This window comes from Carex rostrata, chromosome 26 (assembly GCF_964058835.1).
Source record: "Carex rostrata chromosome 26, lpCarRost1.2, whole genome shotgun sequence".
In the NCBI taxonomy this organism is placed as follows: domain Eukaryota; kingdom Viridiplantae; phylum Streptophyta; class Magnoliopsida; order Poales; family Cyperaceae; genus Carex; species Carex rostrata.
Genome location: NC_135943.1, coordinates 6,792,860 through 6,807,589, shown reverse-complemented (window position 1 = coordinate 6,807,589; position 14,730 = coordinate 6,792,860). Strand labels below are relative to the sequence as shown.

The 14,730-nt window shown below is 31.2% G+C and overlaps 1 protein-coding gene across 1 annotated transcript; it reads right to left on the bottom strand.

The window, feature by feature from the left end:
* Positions 1–6,342: 6,342 nt before the first annotated feature.
* On the bottom strand, positions 6,343–10,094 carry LOC144544231 (histidinol-phosphate aminotransferase, chloroplastic-like). Its single transcript, XM_078292666.1, has 9 exons — positions 9,843–10,094; positions 9,271–9,354; positions 8,617–8,771; positions 7,918–8,015; positions 7,679–7,787; positions 7,352–7,509; positions 7,122–7,264; positions 6,744–6,884; positions 6,343–6,664 (listed from the first exon to the last, which is right to left on the bottom strand). The coding sequence occupies exons 1-9, from the start codon at positions 10,068–10,070 to the stop codon at positions 6,533–6,535; spliced, it is 1,248 nt and encodes a 415-aa protein (XP_078148792.1). The 5' UTR covers positions 10,071–10,094; the 3' UTR covers positions 6,343–6,532.
* Positions 10,095–14,730: the final 4,636 nt, after the last annotated feature.

Here is a 14,730-nt window from a genome sequence, read left to right as displayed (position 1 = left end):
TTCTTTTATCCCCTTTCATTCATTTTATCTTTTATTTAATTATTTTCAAAATTGTATTGACTAATATACCCTTCATTAAAATGGAGGTGTCCATTAAACTCTAACAGTGATTGAACAATAGCTAAAACAAGAACGTTTCATCTTCCTTCCTTGATCGACTGATCTCTTCACCTTATTTCTTCTCCTCTCCTCTCTTCTCTTCTCTTGGGTTCAATAAATTATTACCTATCTAAACTATCACCTTGTGTGAGCTGAGACAGAAGTATTAGAGTAATACGTAGAATCAGTTGCCAATTCACGATTGTAACAGATTATAGGATTAGTGACTGGTCAAAACCAGTATTTAGAAACTAATTAACATAACTTTTTGAAGGCATATAGCGTCCAAGAAAGACAATCAAGAAATGAAAAACACTCTCCTTTGAGCTTTATTCTCTCTCTCTCTCTCTAAACTGTAGAACTCTAAATTCTTCTCTGTACCATTACATTCTTTAAGAAGTTATCATCACGAGCCTAGCAAAGGAACCCCGAGCATAAATCTCTCTCGCATTTCCTGTTGTTTCTCTGAAATGAAAGTTCGTGTCTTGGCGATATCGAGCTGTCGGGTGAAAGATAGTGGCGCCATTGATGAGTGCTTGTCTCTAATTTGACGCAATTTACACAAATTACTTTTACTTTTAATCTGGTACAACTTTAAGGCATATTTAAATTGATTGGGAACTTGAAAGTTTGACAAGTATCTGTTTTTATGTGCTAACCGGTCAATGTTTCATATGCCACTTTTATTAGATTTTTCTTTTTAATACAATGTTGTGTGCTATAATAATAGTACAGTACAACCAATGATTAACTAACCATGTGTTAGATTTAAACAGGATTTTTATAGACCTGCAATTAACAGTCTAGCTAATGAAGAATCATTTGCTTCAATGTAAATGGGCGATTCATGGTTCTTTAATATAAAATCCCAATTAGTGTGGTTTAAACTAAATTAAAAGGGTGATTATTTCTATTTTTCATCTGGTTTGAATATCTCGGCTATTGATTTTCTTTTGTTTCAGAATTTATTGTTATACGTTTGTTTTCAAGTTTGTGTGTTGCACTTTTCCTTGCGTAAATTGCTAGCTTTTTGTTTTGTGATTATATTGTTTTGCCAATAATAGCAATTATCTTGTCTATGTTAAAGGTTTGTATAATTTAAGCAAATGGCTTGATAAGAAAGCTAGAAACTCATATCATATTATTTTTGTGCATTCGATGAGCTAATTTAGATGGGATGCTTTAATAAAAAAGCTGTGAGGTATTTTACTATGGGATGATGAAGCAAATATAAACGTGTGATTTGTTGAAATAGCTTGTCTTGAAAATGTTCTATATTAGTTTATCAAAAAAAGAAAATGTTCTATATTAATGGAATTTGTGGTACAAATCAAATACAGCTGAGCTCAATTGATAAAATCCAAACTAAAATAACATATTATGAAAATCTTTCGTTTCAGAGAAACAACAGGAGATGCGAGAGAGATCTATGCTGGAGGCTCGTGCTGATGGTCTTAGCTCACACGAGGAGAGATCTCAGATAGGTCCAATTTTATTGAACCCATGAGAAGTGATGAGAGAAAAAGAGAGAAGGTGAAATGAAACGATCAGGGAAGGAAGATGAAGCCTTTCCAGTTTTAGCTCTTATTCAATAAAAGGACTCTCCATTTTAATAGAAGGGTATATTAGTCAATACAATTTTTAAAATAATTAAACAAAATATAAAATAAATAAAAGGGGATAAAAGAAAGAAAGTTAAGTTTATATGGGAATATTAGCTATTATGATATATTCATGGGGAAATTGGCTATTTTGAAAGTTTGAATGGGCACATATAAAATTTTCCCAATTATCAAATTGGATTAGCTCAAGAATAACTCTATTCTACTAACTCATAGAAATGATGGGTCAGTAAGAATAGAGATAATGGGGTTAGTAATATTAATAAAATATTTGATTCTTTTCAATTATAGTTAGTTTAACTTTTAAATTAATATTAAATAAAATATTTAATTAGTATTAAATAAAATATTAGTTTAAATATTAAATGTAATATAATATTAATTTAAAATATAGATTAGTATTAAATAAATATAATATCAAACTAGATTAATATTAAATAAAATGTTAAATTAAATATCACATTGTAGTTATTTAAATATTAAATATAATATAATATTAGTTTAAATATTAGATTAGTATTAGATAAATATAATATCAGCTTAGATTAGTATTAAAAATATTAAATTAAATATAATATTAGTTTAATATTAAATGTAATATAATATTAATTTAAATATTAAATTAGTATTAAATAACAATAATATCAAATTAGATTAGAATTAGATGAAATGTTAGATTAAATTAAATATAATATAATAAATTTAAATATTTAATGTAATATAATATTAGCATAAAAGTTAAGTGTTGAATGTAATATAATATTAGTTTAAATATTTAAATTAATATTAAATCAATATAATATCTGATTAGATTAAACATTATTAAATAAAGTATTATATTAAATAAATATAATATTAATTTAAATATTAAATGTAATATAATATTACTTTAAATATTAAATGTAATATAATATTACTTTAAATATTAAATGTAATATAATATTACTTTAAATATTAAATGTAATATAATATTACTTTAAATATTAAATGTAATATAATATTACTTTAAATATTAGATTATAATCAAATTAAATATAAAATAATATTAGTTTAAATATTAAATATAATATAATATTAATTTAAATGCTAAATGTAATATAATATTATTATAAAAATTAGATTATTATTAAATAAATATTAGATTAAATATAATATAATATTAGTTTACATGTTAAATGTAATATAATATTAATTTAAATATTAAAGTAGTATTAAATAAAATACTAAATTTGTATTAAATAAATAGAATGGCATATTAAATTAGATTAGTATTAAATAAAATATTACATTAGTATTACACAATATTAGTTTAAATGGAATATAATATTAGTTTAAAATATTAAATTATTTTAATCACTATTTTATTCATTCCCTCCATTACTATTCCAAACATACAATTCAAACGATATTTTTACTAATCCAAATAGTTCAGAATTAGTGCTATTCTCGAACCACTCGGGTTAGCACTATTCTCAACCGCTAACTCAAAAATCGCTATTCTTGCACTAATCATTGCACGATCCAAACGTAAGAATTTACTTCTCGTCCATCGCCACACTACTACATTGAATTTGTATCCTCTGCATTAACTCAAAAAAGAATCTTTTGAGTTAATGCCTTTGGACCGTTCGATCAACTTTAAAATTCGTGTGAATTAAGTCCGCACTAATATTAAAGAATTCCTATGTTTTAGACGAGGACTGAATGGGCTACGTTTATAATAGGACGGCCGATATGTATTAACTCAAAAGATGCTCTTTTGAGTTGATGCAAACGATACAGACTCCTGGGAAAATGGGATCTGCATCCTCCCAGGTACCTGACTCAACAAAATTGAAACGAACGGCCCATATTTAATATCAGCCGGTGCCTGTTCAAGATTTTGTGCTTTGAGATTCGTGTCTAGTTAAAAATTTCAATCTTTAACCGTTCAATTATGTGACAGAGGGGGCAGTATTACTTCTGTATCATTTTCACACTTCATAAAATTATGTGAAATATAACATGCAAAAGCGATTAGATATTGCTTCATGTATTTATATAAGGGTGCATATTTTCAAAATCTTGAATCGCATTTTAAAAACTCCAAATATTCTCTTGACAACATTATGAAGTTTTGCACAACAATAATTGGATAAATCTTCCGAAATTTTGTATCTATTTTGTACAAGTATTTGTTAATATTATGTCAAATGATAAATCGATACGAGAAAAACAAAACTAACATGTACTGACATAACCCAAATTAGATGAAACAATAGAAACCCACCACCATTTAATGCTGAATTAAAAAAAATGTCAAAAATACGCATAAACAAAATTCTTGTCAAAATCAACCACAGTTATAGTATTTCAAAATGTAAACATCTTCATGTTAATGTATTTTTGACACTTCACTTCTTTACAAAAGGAGATATGTAAGTGTTATCAACAGTGTTTTAAAATGCGGTTTTGTTCATGCATGTGGAAGGCCACTGCATACCGCATATGCGGTATGCGGACGCATATGCGGATTTTCATGCGGATTTATATATGCGGATTTTAAAATAAAAATTCACGTATATATATATATTAATATTCATATATTTGAATTTATTTTCACATAATAACATAACCAACAATAATTTTTTGATTTTTTTTAATATAGATTTTAATTAAAATACAATCAAATTATCAAAACCGCATGGAAAACCGCATGAAAAACTGCATGGCCGCATAGCCGCATTTTTAATCCGCATGACCGCATATGCGACCACATGGAAAAACCGCATGAAAAAACCGCATGAGAATTCTGAACACGGCTGCCGACCGCATACGCATATGCGGCCGCATTTTAAAACACTGGTTATGAATGACACTAAAGCATCCTACATAAAAACTTCATGATCGTCATCATCTAAAGCATTCATTAATTTATTAAATCTATATCCAACCATACTGCATATGCAAAAAGTGCCTATACCACTCACAATATATATCACCGAGTAAAATACATTTTCTGTCTAATTAATGAGTCCGGCTAGTAAAATATCGGTGTCACATTACACTAATTTCAAAATCAATTGAATAATAAACTTTAAACAACTAATCCAAACCGTTCAAACAGATTTACTTTATGAGTGATGCGTTTAGATACAATTATTTTTTTTTTTATATATTTTCGAGTTATTTTAGTATCAAATCAAGTGGTAAAAATGTTGAAAAATGAATATATTAAAATTAACTTAAAAACTCAACACATTTGATTGCTTGGCTTGATACTAAATAAATTCAAAAAATTATAAATTTTGATGTAAATACACAACTAATGAAATAGATCAGTTTGAACGGATTGAATTTACCATTTGAAGTCGATTCGATAGATTTTAGATTTGGTATTATATATATAGGTTGAAATGACACTGATATTATACTAGCCAAACTCATAATTAATATCTAAATAGCTCATTATAGCATACACGTTATTGCATATCATATATTCTAAGATGAACCTGTGAAACTTAATCTATGTGATTAATACTCTTTTAGATTTAATTGTGATGCTTTCCTTTTCAGTCTCTTAACTATTAGCAAATAAATACATGTTTCATAACTGTACTGTAAAATTTTAGAAAATAATGATAGAAATATACATACTCTATGCATCAGCAAACTGTTTCCGAATATTAGTCTTTAGCAAGTCTGATTTCAATCCAAACGTCCTCTGAATTGATCTAACCTACCTTAATTTATCAGCATATAAAAGCTACAGTCATATACCGATCCATACTGGCACAACTCAACCTAAGATCATGTTTACAGTTATGAAACCAACAGTAAAAGGGTAAATTAGTTAATACAGTAAAAATAAAGAGAACAACTGAATTATATACAACTAAATTTGTAAAACAAATTTTACAAATTATGAACCAACAAAACGGATGCCAGTAAAAACCTACATGAGGCAGATGACATACTTGTTTAGATCTAATAATTCCAATTAATTAGATTGAGAGTGTCAGATACTTGAAAAGATGTTTTTTTTTAGAATACAATTAAAAAGCAAAAAAGTGGACTAAATTCAGAAAGTAAAAAATAAAAATAAATAAATAACATATGTCAGTGAAATCAGAAACAGAAGAAACAGAAAAATACCTACAAAATGGATATCAAATAAGAGAGCAATGTCAAGACTCTAGTAGTGTTAGATTCATGAGTTAATCGCTTCTTAAGTATTTTAATTCTCATCTTGGATTTTGTGCAGGTGGGAGAGGGAAAGTAAAAAAAAAATTATAATGAATAAGCTGGTTAAGTAGCAAGGATAGAAACTCCTAAAAAAGACTCAAAATTGTTCCAAGGAGATCTTAGAAAAGCCTATTATTTAAGACAAGACTATGCTAATTGCTAAGAAATTCTATTCCAAATATCATAGCACAAATATGACTAGCTGATATTGTTCTTACTTAAAAATAAACCAGCTAGATCTTATTCTTACAAACAAGTGACGCACATGCAAAAGATTTGTAAATTTTTTCAAGCTCATTTGTTACAAAATTGTGGCACTCAAATCCCTCTTGAACTAATATCGAAAATTCTCCAGCAATATTTCCAAAAGGGAATTAAGATTAGCTGCGAAAGAGGATGAACATGTAACTTGACAAGAATGCATTTATTCTCAATTCAGAGTTTATTGCAGAACTTCACAAAGAAGAAAATATATCTTAGTCATTTTACAAAAGAAAAAGGGATGGAAGTCCCAATCAAGAAAAAAAAATCAGACAAATTCCTAAATGCAGTTAATTCAATGAAACAAAAGCTTGGATTGAGAGTTGTTACTCGAGGAGATTAATGCAATCCATCAATGCATCTGTCTGCTCTGGTTTGCCAACCGAAATGCGAATATACCCCCTTAATTCTTTATTATTATAGTGACGAATCATAACACCCATTTTTGCAAGATCCTCCTGTAATGTTAGGATATACCATTTAACAATGATGTTCAAAAGTTCATTATTATGAATAATAAACATTAATAGTTGATACCTTAATTTTCTTGGGATCTTTTCCTTCGGTGACCTCACAAAGTATAAAATTTGAATAGCTTGGGAATGGATTCAAGAAAGACACGCCTTTCAGAAAAGTAAAAAGCCTCTCCCTTTCTTGCACCAGTAAATTTTTCACTTTCTTCAAGAAATAAAAAATAAAAGAAGCAAAAAATTAGAAAACAAGTGAAACTGAGCTAAAAATTGAAAGAAACAAGAGTTTCAGTACAAATTAGTCAACAAATAACTTAAAACCATCAACATATACATCTTCTAAAATATAATATTGCCAGAAGGAATGTCAATACAAAAATTATATCATGTTGGGAAGATTATGGAATTTGTGCATTTTGCAAGGTATCTTTGAAAAGGTACATACCTCCAAATAAGTAGCATTTTGAAGAGCTGCACAAGCAGCAATTTCAGCGGCCACAGAGACATTGTAAGGTTGTTTTGCGCGCCATAAATATTCTATTATACTTTTTGGAAAAGCACCATATCCTACTCTTAGCCCCGCCAATCCTGTACATTAAATTAGATAACAATTTTTAAGTTTTGTCTACTAAATCATTACCATAGGGAGAAAGGGAAAAGCTTTTAATGAAATACCAGCTCTTTTGCTAAATGTGCGAAGTACGATCAAGTTATCATACTTTTTGACCCAATCCATCTTTGATTTAACGCCAGAAAATTCAATATACGCTTCATCAAGTACCACCAAGATCGGTAGATCTAGTATCTTTATCAGATCATCATCATTTATTATACTAAAAGAAGAGAAAAAAAGAGAAAAATTAATTTTATATATAAACACAAAAAAAGGATGCAAATACTTCTTGCACAATGTTCTGAATTTCTGCTCTTTTCTTTTCTGCCAGATGAGGTACAATTTTAGTGTTATGTTTAAGAAATGTAAAAGTTAATGCATTCTGGTACCTTCCATCAGGATTGTTCGGAGAAGTAAGAAAAATACATTTTGGGTTCTCTTGTTTTACTGCTTCAATTATCCGAGCTACATCTAAAGAAAAATCTGGAAGCCTAGGTACTGCATCGAAAAACATATTAATTTACATCCTCTCTTATTTAAATTACAGGTGAAAACTGACGAAATCGACGCTTAATTTCTTTTTCAATCTTATTCCATTGTTGATAATTTAAATCAGCAAGTTCAGTACCTTTAACTACTAGGGCTCCATTTACTGCAGCGTCAAATTCATACATGGTAAAAGTGGGAGGGCAGTCAACAATTTTGTCGCCTGGGTCAAGTACACATCTACATTAAGATTATTCGTCAAAATCAAAGAGTGCCATGCAAAGCTAGAAAAAATAACTTTTTTTATATGAAGTCAAATATCAAATGTGTGCTCTGAAAAGATCCAGATATCTATATGCACCTCATAAGTGAGAGAAAATATTATAACCATATGTCCTTCCCTTAACTACCTTTCCAGAAAATATGAAACTAAACTTCATTCCTTGAACTTTCTCTCTGTGCAAATTAGACAAACACAGGGACAATTTGGGCAAATATTTTGAAGAGGACTGCAAATGAGTACTGACTGCACTGAACTAATTGTTAGTCATGGCAAAGCTAATCTTATCCATTTACTAAGTCCCTGCTCTCTTTTCTTCATGTTAAAATGTGACACTAGATAAGTCGTGAAATGAAAAGAAATGTATGCTGGTAGCAGCTTTTTGGCCAAAGATATTTCCTTATTTGGAAAAGAACAAGGTTAAATTTACAACATGAGACTTGAAAATCCTTTTATTATCTTTTTGTTTTAAGAAAATTAATATTATAACCTCAAGATTAGAGAAAACAATGAGACATTAATTCCAAAATTTTCCTTTTTGTTATAAGTTATTAGTTTGACCTCATGATTAAATCAATAAGTTCATCAGCACCGCAACCGGCAAGTATGTACTCCGCTTCAAGACCTGAATCGACAGCTAGAGCCTCACGGAGGCGGCGGCTCTCTGGATCAGGATATACATAGGGAAACTTCATATTTCCTAGAGCTTCCAACACCTATATACATAAAAAAGAAAGAAAAATACATAAATCCATAGTGTACCAGCCAGTTACCATTTTGATCCCTATAAGTTCAAGCACCCCTTTTGGTCCTTAGACATGCAGTTTGTTCCGCCTTGGTCTTATTGTCATATTTGAGACAAATAGTGGATGCAAAATCAGGGCATACGGAATAAGCCATTTAATAACGGCATCTCTTTCACTCCATGAGTGACTCGTCTCAACACAGCACTGATAAAAATTTGTTCATTTATTTCTCCTTTTAGACTGAATTATCATGGAAAGGATCAAAATAGGTTGTACAAGATGCAAACAACAACCAACAACAAAGATTAATTTAAAACTCTACAAACCAGACGAGAGATAATTAATGATAATTTGTGTCATTCAATTTCAGCTAAATTAAAATTACACTTTGAATTCCTCAGTAAAAGACGACCTTCTAAAAAAATGGAGATAAAAATTATATTTCAATAAAATAAAATAAGTGACCGACCTCTGGAGGTGGACCATAGGGGTTCTCATTTGCATCCAACTTTACTATATCCTCAGGCTTCCTTCCTAACCTTGTTGACAATACCTGCGTACAACATGAAAAATCAGCCTCGATGTTTCATCGAACAAGCCGAACTTCTTGCTTCAAAAAAGAACAAGTTAAACTTATGCTCAAATCACGATCAAGTGATGTCCCAGTAATTCACTGTACCAGTACATAAAAGCAATACAGTGCCAGATTTGGAAGCTTTTCACTCTGAGAATAATGTAACAGCAAAGCCAATCCGAACCATGATCCGTACCAGTGCCGGGTGGTATAATAATCCCTTGTTTACCTTACAACAAAGCATTTCACTAAATATAGAAAAGTCTGGGACAGTACATACCAACACAGTGTTGAAATCCAATGCAGTTGTCATATGGCTCAACAACTGTACCAGTCACAGACAAGAAGTGTATTCCTTTTTCTAGGGGACAATGATCAAACACCTTATATGCATTTGAAAAAACCCAAATTCCCACTAACCTAAGCAATTATCCAACAACAAAATGCTCATAATTGAAATGATAAACCTCAAATGGCAAGATTGGCTGGTATGGCGAGAGCTTTCTCAAATGGAAGCGTATGAAGGAATCCCCTTTGATCTTCTCAGTCTCAGCCTCTTTCTCTTTCTCTTCTCTTTGCTCCACTGGAAGCGCCGAAGCCATTAGCGAGTTAGGGTTTCTCCGCGATCGATTGAATTCAAGTTGGGTTCTCGAAAAAATCGGCGAGAGATTGGACAGTCGAAGAGAGGTGGCCATTCATACGCGAGTGAATGGGAAAGAGGAAGTGGGAGAATGAAACTCAACCCAAGTCAAGTGTGAGAATGAACCGAATAGAGGGGAGGGATTATTCACGAATCACGAGTCGCGACTTCATTCATTTATGCAGAGATCCGATCAGTTCGGTTAAGCCGTAATTATAATTTTATAAACCGAATCAAATCAAATAAACCTAACTAAATGAAAACTAAAACCAAACCAATCTATTTAAATAAAACCGATCCATTTAAACCGACTTTTTCGATTCAGTTTAAAATCAAATAAACCGAACCATTGGAACACCCCTAGATATGACCCATTTAAACTGATTTTTTCAATTCAGTTAAAAATTAAATAAACCGAACCATTGAAACACCCTGGATAAGAGGGTGCATACTGCTATAGATATATTTGTGCAATTGGCAGTCCCCAGTTTTCTGATGCATCTTGCGCTTGTTTTAGCCTAAGTAAATGAGCACTTGATACGTGATGCATCAATCTCATGTTTTATGCAAGCTCCATAAAATCCAAATTTTTAGGGGGATGAAATGGTAAATGAAGAAAAACTTATCAGATAAACAAATTAAAGACCTTTCTATCTTTACTTTCTCATTCGATATAATATTGTTAAATTACTGTTTTCTCAAAGTCTATTAAATGTTAGCTCATGAGAGCAAAATTTTAACTTAGATTAGTGCACATGTGTATATTTTAAAAATACAAGTGTCATTTTTATTCAAATGAAATAATTTCTATTCTATTCTATAGATTGTTGAAGGGGCTCTTTAATTTTATCGCTGATCTAATTTGCACTAATCTCAAAGCTGATCAGACAGTCCATATACATTAACCCAAAATATTTCTTTTTGAGTTAATGCAGAGGATACGAATTCGAAATGGACCTACCCAAAATCCTCCATAATGTCAGCGATGTATGGCATTTGCTCGCTAACCCATTTAATAAGATTTAGAAATCGCCTTTGATTGCCTGAAGCCCAAACCACTATGTTAAAATCTTCACCCCAAAGAAACCGATTTCACCTGCTCCCTATTCATATAAATACTTGGAGAAATACAATATAGAATTACTCATATTACAAGAAACTATTTATATTTGAAAATTCCAAAATTAACAGGAAATAAGGAAAAATCCCCTTGAGCTTCATAATAATTTAAGGTTTTTCAATTCTTATTATGTTTAGGAGAGCAAATAAATTTTCAATTTTTTTTTTATCTTTTTTAAGTAATAACATGTGGTATTGAATTGCTATATACGTTACTGAACACAATTGCGATCTGATGAATATATATACATTTTTTTTTGCAAGAAAGCTACTTTCTTAAGTGCATTAATAATTTCATACTCTTTTTTGAACGACTGTTTATTTTCGTTCCCGCTGAATTACAAAATTTATTTTCCTAAATAAAGGCAAACTTAACAAATGATGAAAACATAATAAAGTAACAACTGATTCGTTAATTAAGCCATATTAATAAGACTACAAACATTCATCAACAAGGAATTAATCCTTAAAAAAAAATGAAACTCAAGACCATAAAATCTCCTACATATGTATACATGACAATTCTCTGACATTAATATTTCATACTAAAACCCTTCAAATATATTTATTTATTTGTCCCATATTTTAAAATTTTCACTAAATCTCATCTTGCCTTTCCTGCCAGATCTCCTCGAGCACATCCAAGAGAGATGGGTACTTGAATATCAACTTATAATATTCTTTATTGACCATAAATGAAAGCAAATTATTTTTATCAACAATGAATTTTAAACAATCTTTCTTCACCCCAGTATAGTTGTGTTTCTCAGCCAATTCCAGGATAGAAAGAACCGTGTTCATAGATATACTCTTAACTAATTCATGCTCACATACAGTTTTCAGCTCCTCCATGTTGAACGAATCCATAACTTGAAAACAAAACAAAACAAAACAAAAATAGTGAGAGTCAGGAGCAAAAATCAATGACAAGATGTTAGGTATGCTTTATTTAGAGTTTGATAACATGTGCTGTACTGGTACCAATATTATGTTTTCAGTTACGTAAAACTGAGCAAGTATATATGTAAGAAAATTATGTTGCTGTGAACTGAGAATCATGATTGTTTGCTAGAATTTGTAAAAAAAAACAGTAATTTTCTTTGGGGAGTAATGAGGAATCCTGCATCATCAAACTAATTTTCTGCTGGTCCAAGCATACTAGAAGTCTAGAAAAAATCTATGTATATATATATGGCTCAATGTTCCAGGTATACAAGTTGTATGTAAAAAAATTGCAGAATTTAATAATAGAAAAGAAACCTAAGCGGGTAAGGAGGGGCGAGAAGAGGAGGGGAGAGACGAGACCTTAATCTGTGACTGTGATAGAGGTCAGGTCACAGAGTCGCAATCGCCTTCTAGGGTTCTTTTCTTTCTCTCTGAATCTGATCGGTGTCGAGTCGAGCGGCTGGGTAAGGGAAAAAAACAAAGAGAGGAAAAGTTCTTATTATAATTAATCACTGCCGTACTTTGAATTTGAAGGTTATTTTCAGTAACTCATCGAAAATAGTATTGCAAAATGAATTAATTATCCGGATATTTCGGTGTTATAAAAAGAAACCAACCGAACTATTATAATTTATAATTTTTTTTTGGCATATGATAAAACCCGTAGGTTATCATTGATTAAAACGACGAGTACATTGCACAGGATTACATCAAACAATTAAAATTAAAATGCTTCAAAACAGCCCATTTAGCCCGTACAGCTTGAAAAAAAGTGGGCCCGGTATTACAAGAATTCACATCTACCTCATAAGGGAATCTTTATTTTTCCATTACTAGATCTGAACCGTTCTTTTTAACTTGGCAAAAATCTCAAAGCCCAAAAATACTGCCCCCCTTGCATTTGCGGCCATTTTTATTAATATCCCTAAAAAAATTCAAAATTTTACAAATGCCCGTCCCCAATTTTTTTTTAAATATGCCCTGACCGCCTGGGCTTCGGGTGGCCCAAATACCATGTGAGGCGCCACAGGGCCGGGCGGCCCAGACCACAAGTGAGGCGCCACCCCCTGGGGCGCCCCATGGTATTTTTTTTTTTTTTGAGATGTTAGTATTTTGATTTGAATAATTTTGTAAAAAAAAAGTTTTCTTATTTAGAGTGTGCCAAAAAATAAAATATTTGATATATTTACAAAGTGATGTCGTAAATTTTTATAACTTTAATTTTTTTAATTTTTATTTTTTTGATGAACTTTGATTTTATTTGTCAGTTGGATATCACAAGTCTAAATATAACACTAATAAGGACTTGGCCTTTATTATGGTTTTTATAATATATGTATAATATACACATATACACATATACACATATACATATACATAATATGCGTATGCCAAAAAAGAAAAAATTTGATATATTTACAGAGTGATGTCGTAAATTTTTATAACTTTGATTTTTTATATTTTTATTTTTTTGGTGAACTATATGTATAATATACACACATACACATACACACATGCACATACACATACACATACACATACACATACACATACACATATACACATACATATATACACATACACATACACATACATATATACACATACACATACAAAAAAACTCACATACACATACACATACACATACACATACATATACATACACACATACACATACCCATAAACATACACATATACCAAATAAATCAATTCGCATAAGCAAAATAGCAAGATTATCTGCCACCACGTCTGAATAAACCTAACAAACGACTAGTTCTTCTGGTACCAGTGGCAAGTGCGGCATTACTTGTAGAGGCTTGGCTACTAGATGATTGGCTTACAGGAGGAGGGGGTTGTGTTCTACCGGTTGCTTCAGCAACAACTCTGGCATTTTCTCTTTCGTTGTGTTCGTTTATTGCATCTAAATGTAACAATGCAATTCAGTTAGTAATATAATTAAAGCATAAATAAATTTTGTACAATTCTACGTACCTGCCCTGCGCCTGTCGGAAACAGAACGGCGAGCCCGATTTCCCGACGGTCGCCTACCACCCATCTCGTCCATGGTCATTACAATACGCTTGTGTCTCCTCCTTCCCTTTCTTATCCATCCTTCTGAAGGTAATATTCTATCTCCGACATATGCAGGCCACTCATGCTGATCAGGATAAGAATGGAAAGATCCACCCCAAGTGGAAGCAAGGTAATCGGTACGGTACATGTCAGCAACATGGTGATCCTCACAGTAGTTCCTCACTCGGCATACCGCCATCACGTGACTGCAGGGTATGTGACTTAGCTGGGGTCCTTGGCATGTACAGGTTACCGCCCTGGCATCTCCGAATTTAACCACGTACTTGCAAGCCCTCTTGACAAACGCTATAGTGCCGTCTGGTTTACGGCTGGTAGGAACGTACTCATTTGAATTTTGCACTTCGAATTCTGTTGAATTGCCATATACGTTACTGAACACAATTGCGATCTGATGAATATATATACATTTTTTTTGCAAGAAAGCTACTTTCTTAAGTGCATTAATAATTTCATACTCTTTTTTGAACGACTATTTATTTTCGTTCTCGCTGAATTACAAAATTTATTTTCCTAAATAAAGGCAAACTTAACAAATGATGAAAACTCAATAAAGTAAC

What these genes read in the sequence shown, in the direction of transcription:
- LOC144544231 (XM_078292666.1), bottom strand. Translation starts at nt 10,070, where the DNA reads ATGGCCACCTCTCTTCGACTGTCCAATCTCTCGCCGATTTTTTCGAGA. An exon ending in CCTATGGTCCACCTCCAGAG is followed by an intron (nt 8,772 to 9,270) that starts GTCGGTCACTTA and finishes TTATGTATATAG; the next exon opens with GTGTTGGAAGCTCTAGGAAA. An exon ending in CACATTTAGCAAAAGAGCTG is followed by an intron (nt 7,265 to 7,351) that starts GTATTTCATTAA and finishes TTTAATGTACAG; the next exon opens with GATTGGCGGGGCTAAGAGTA.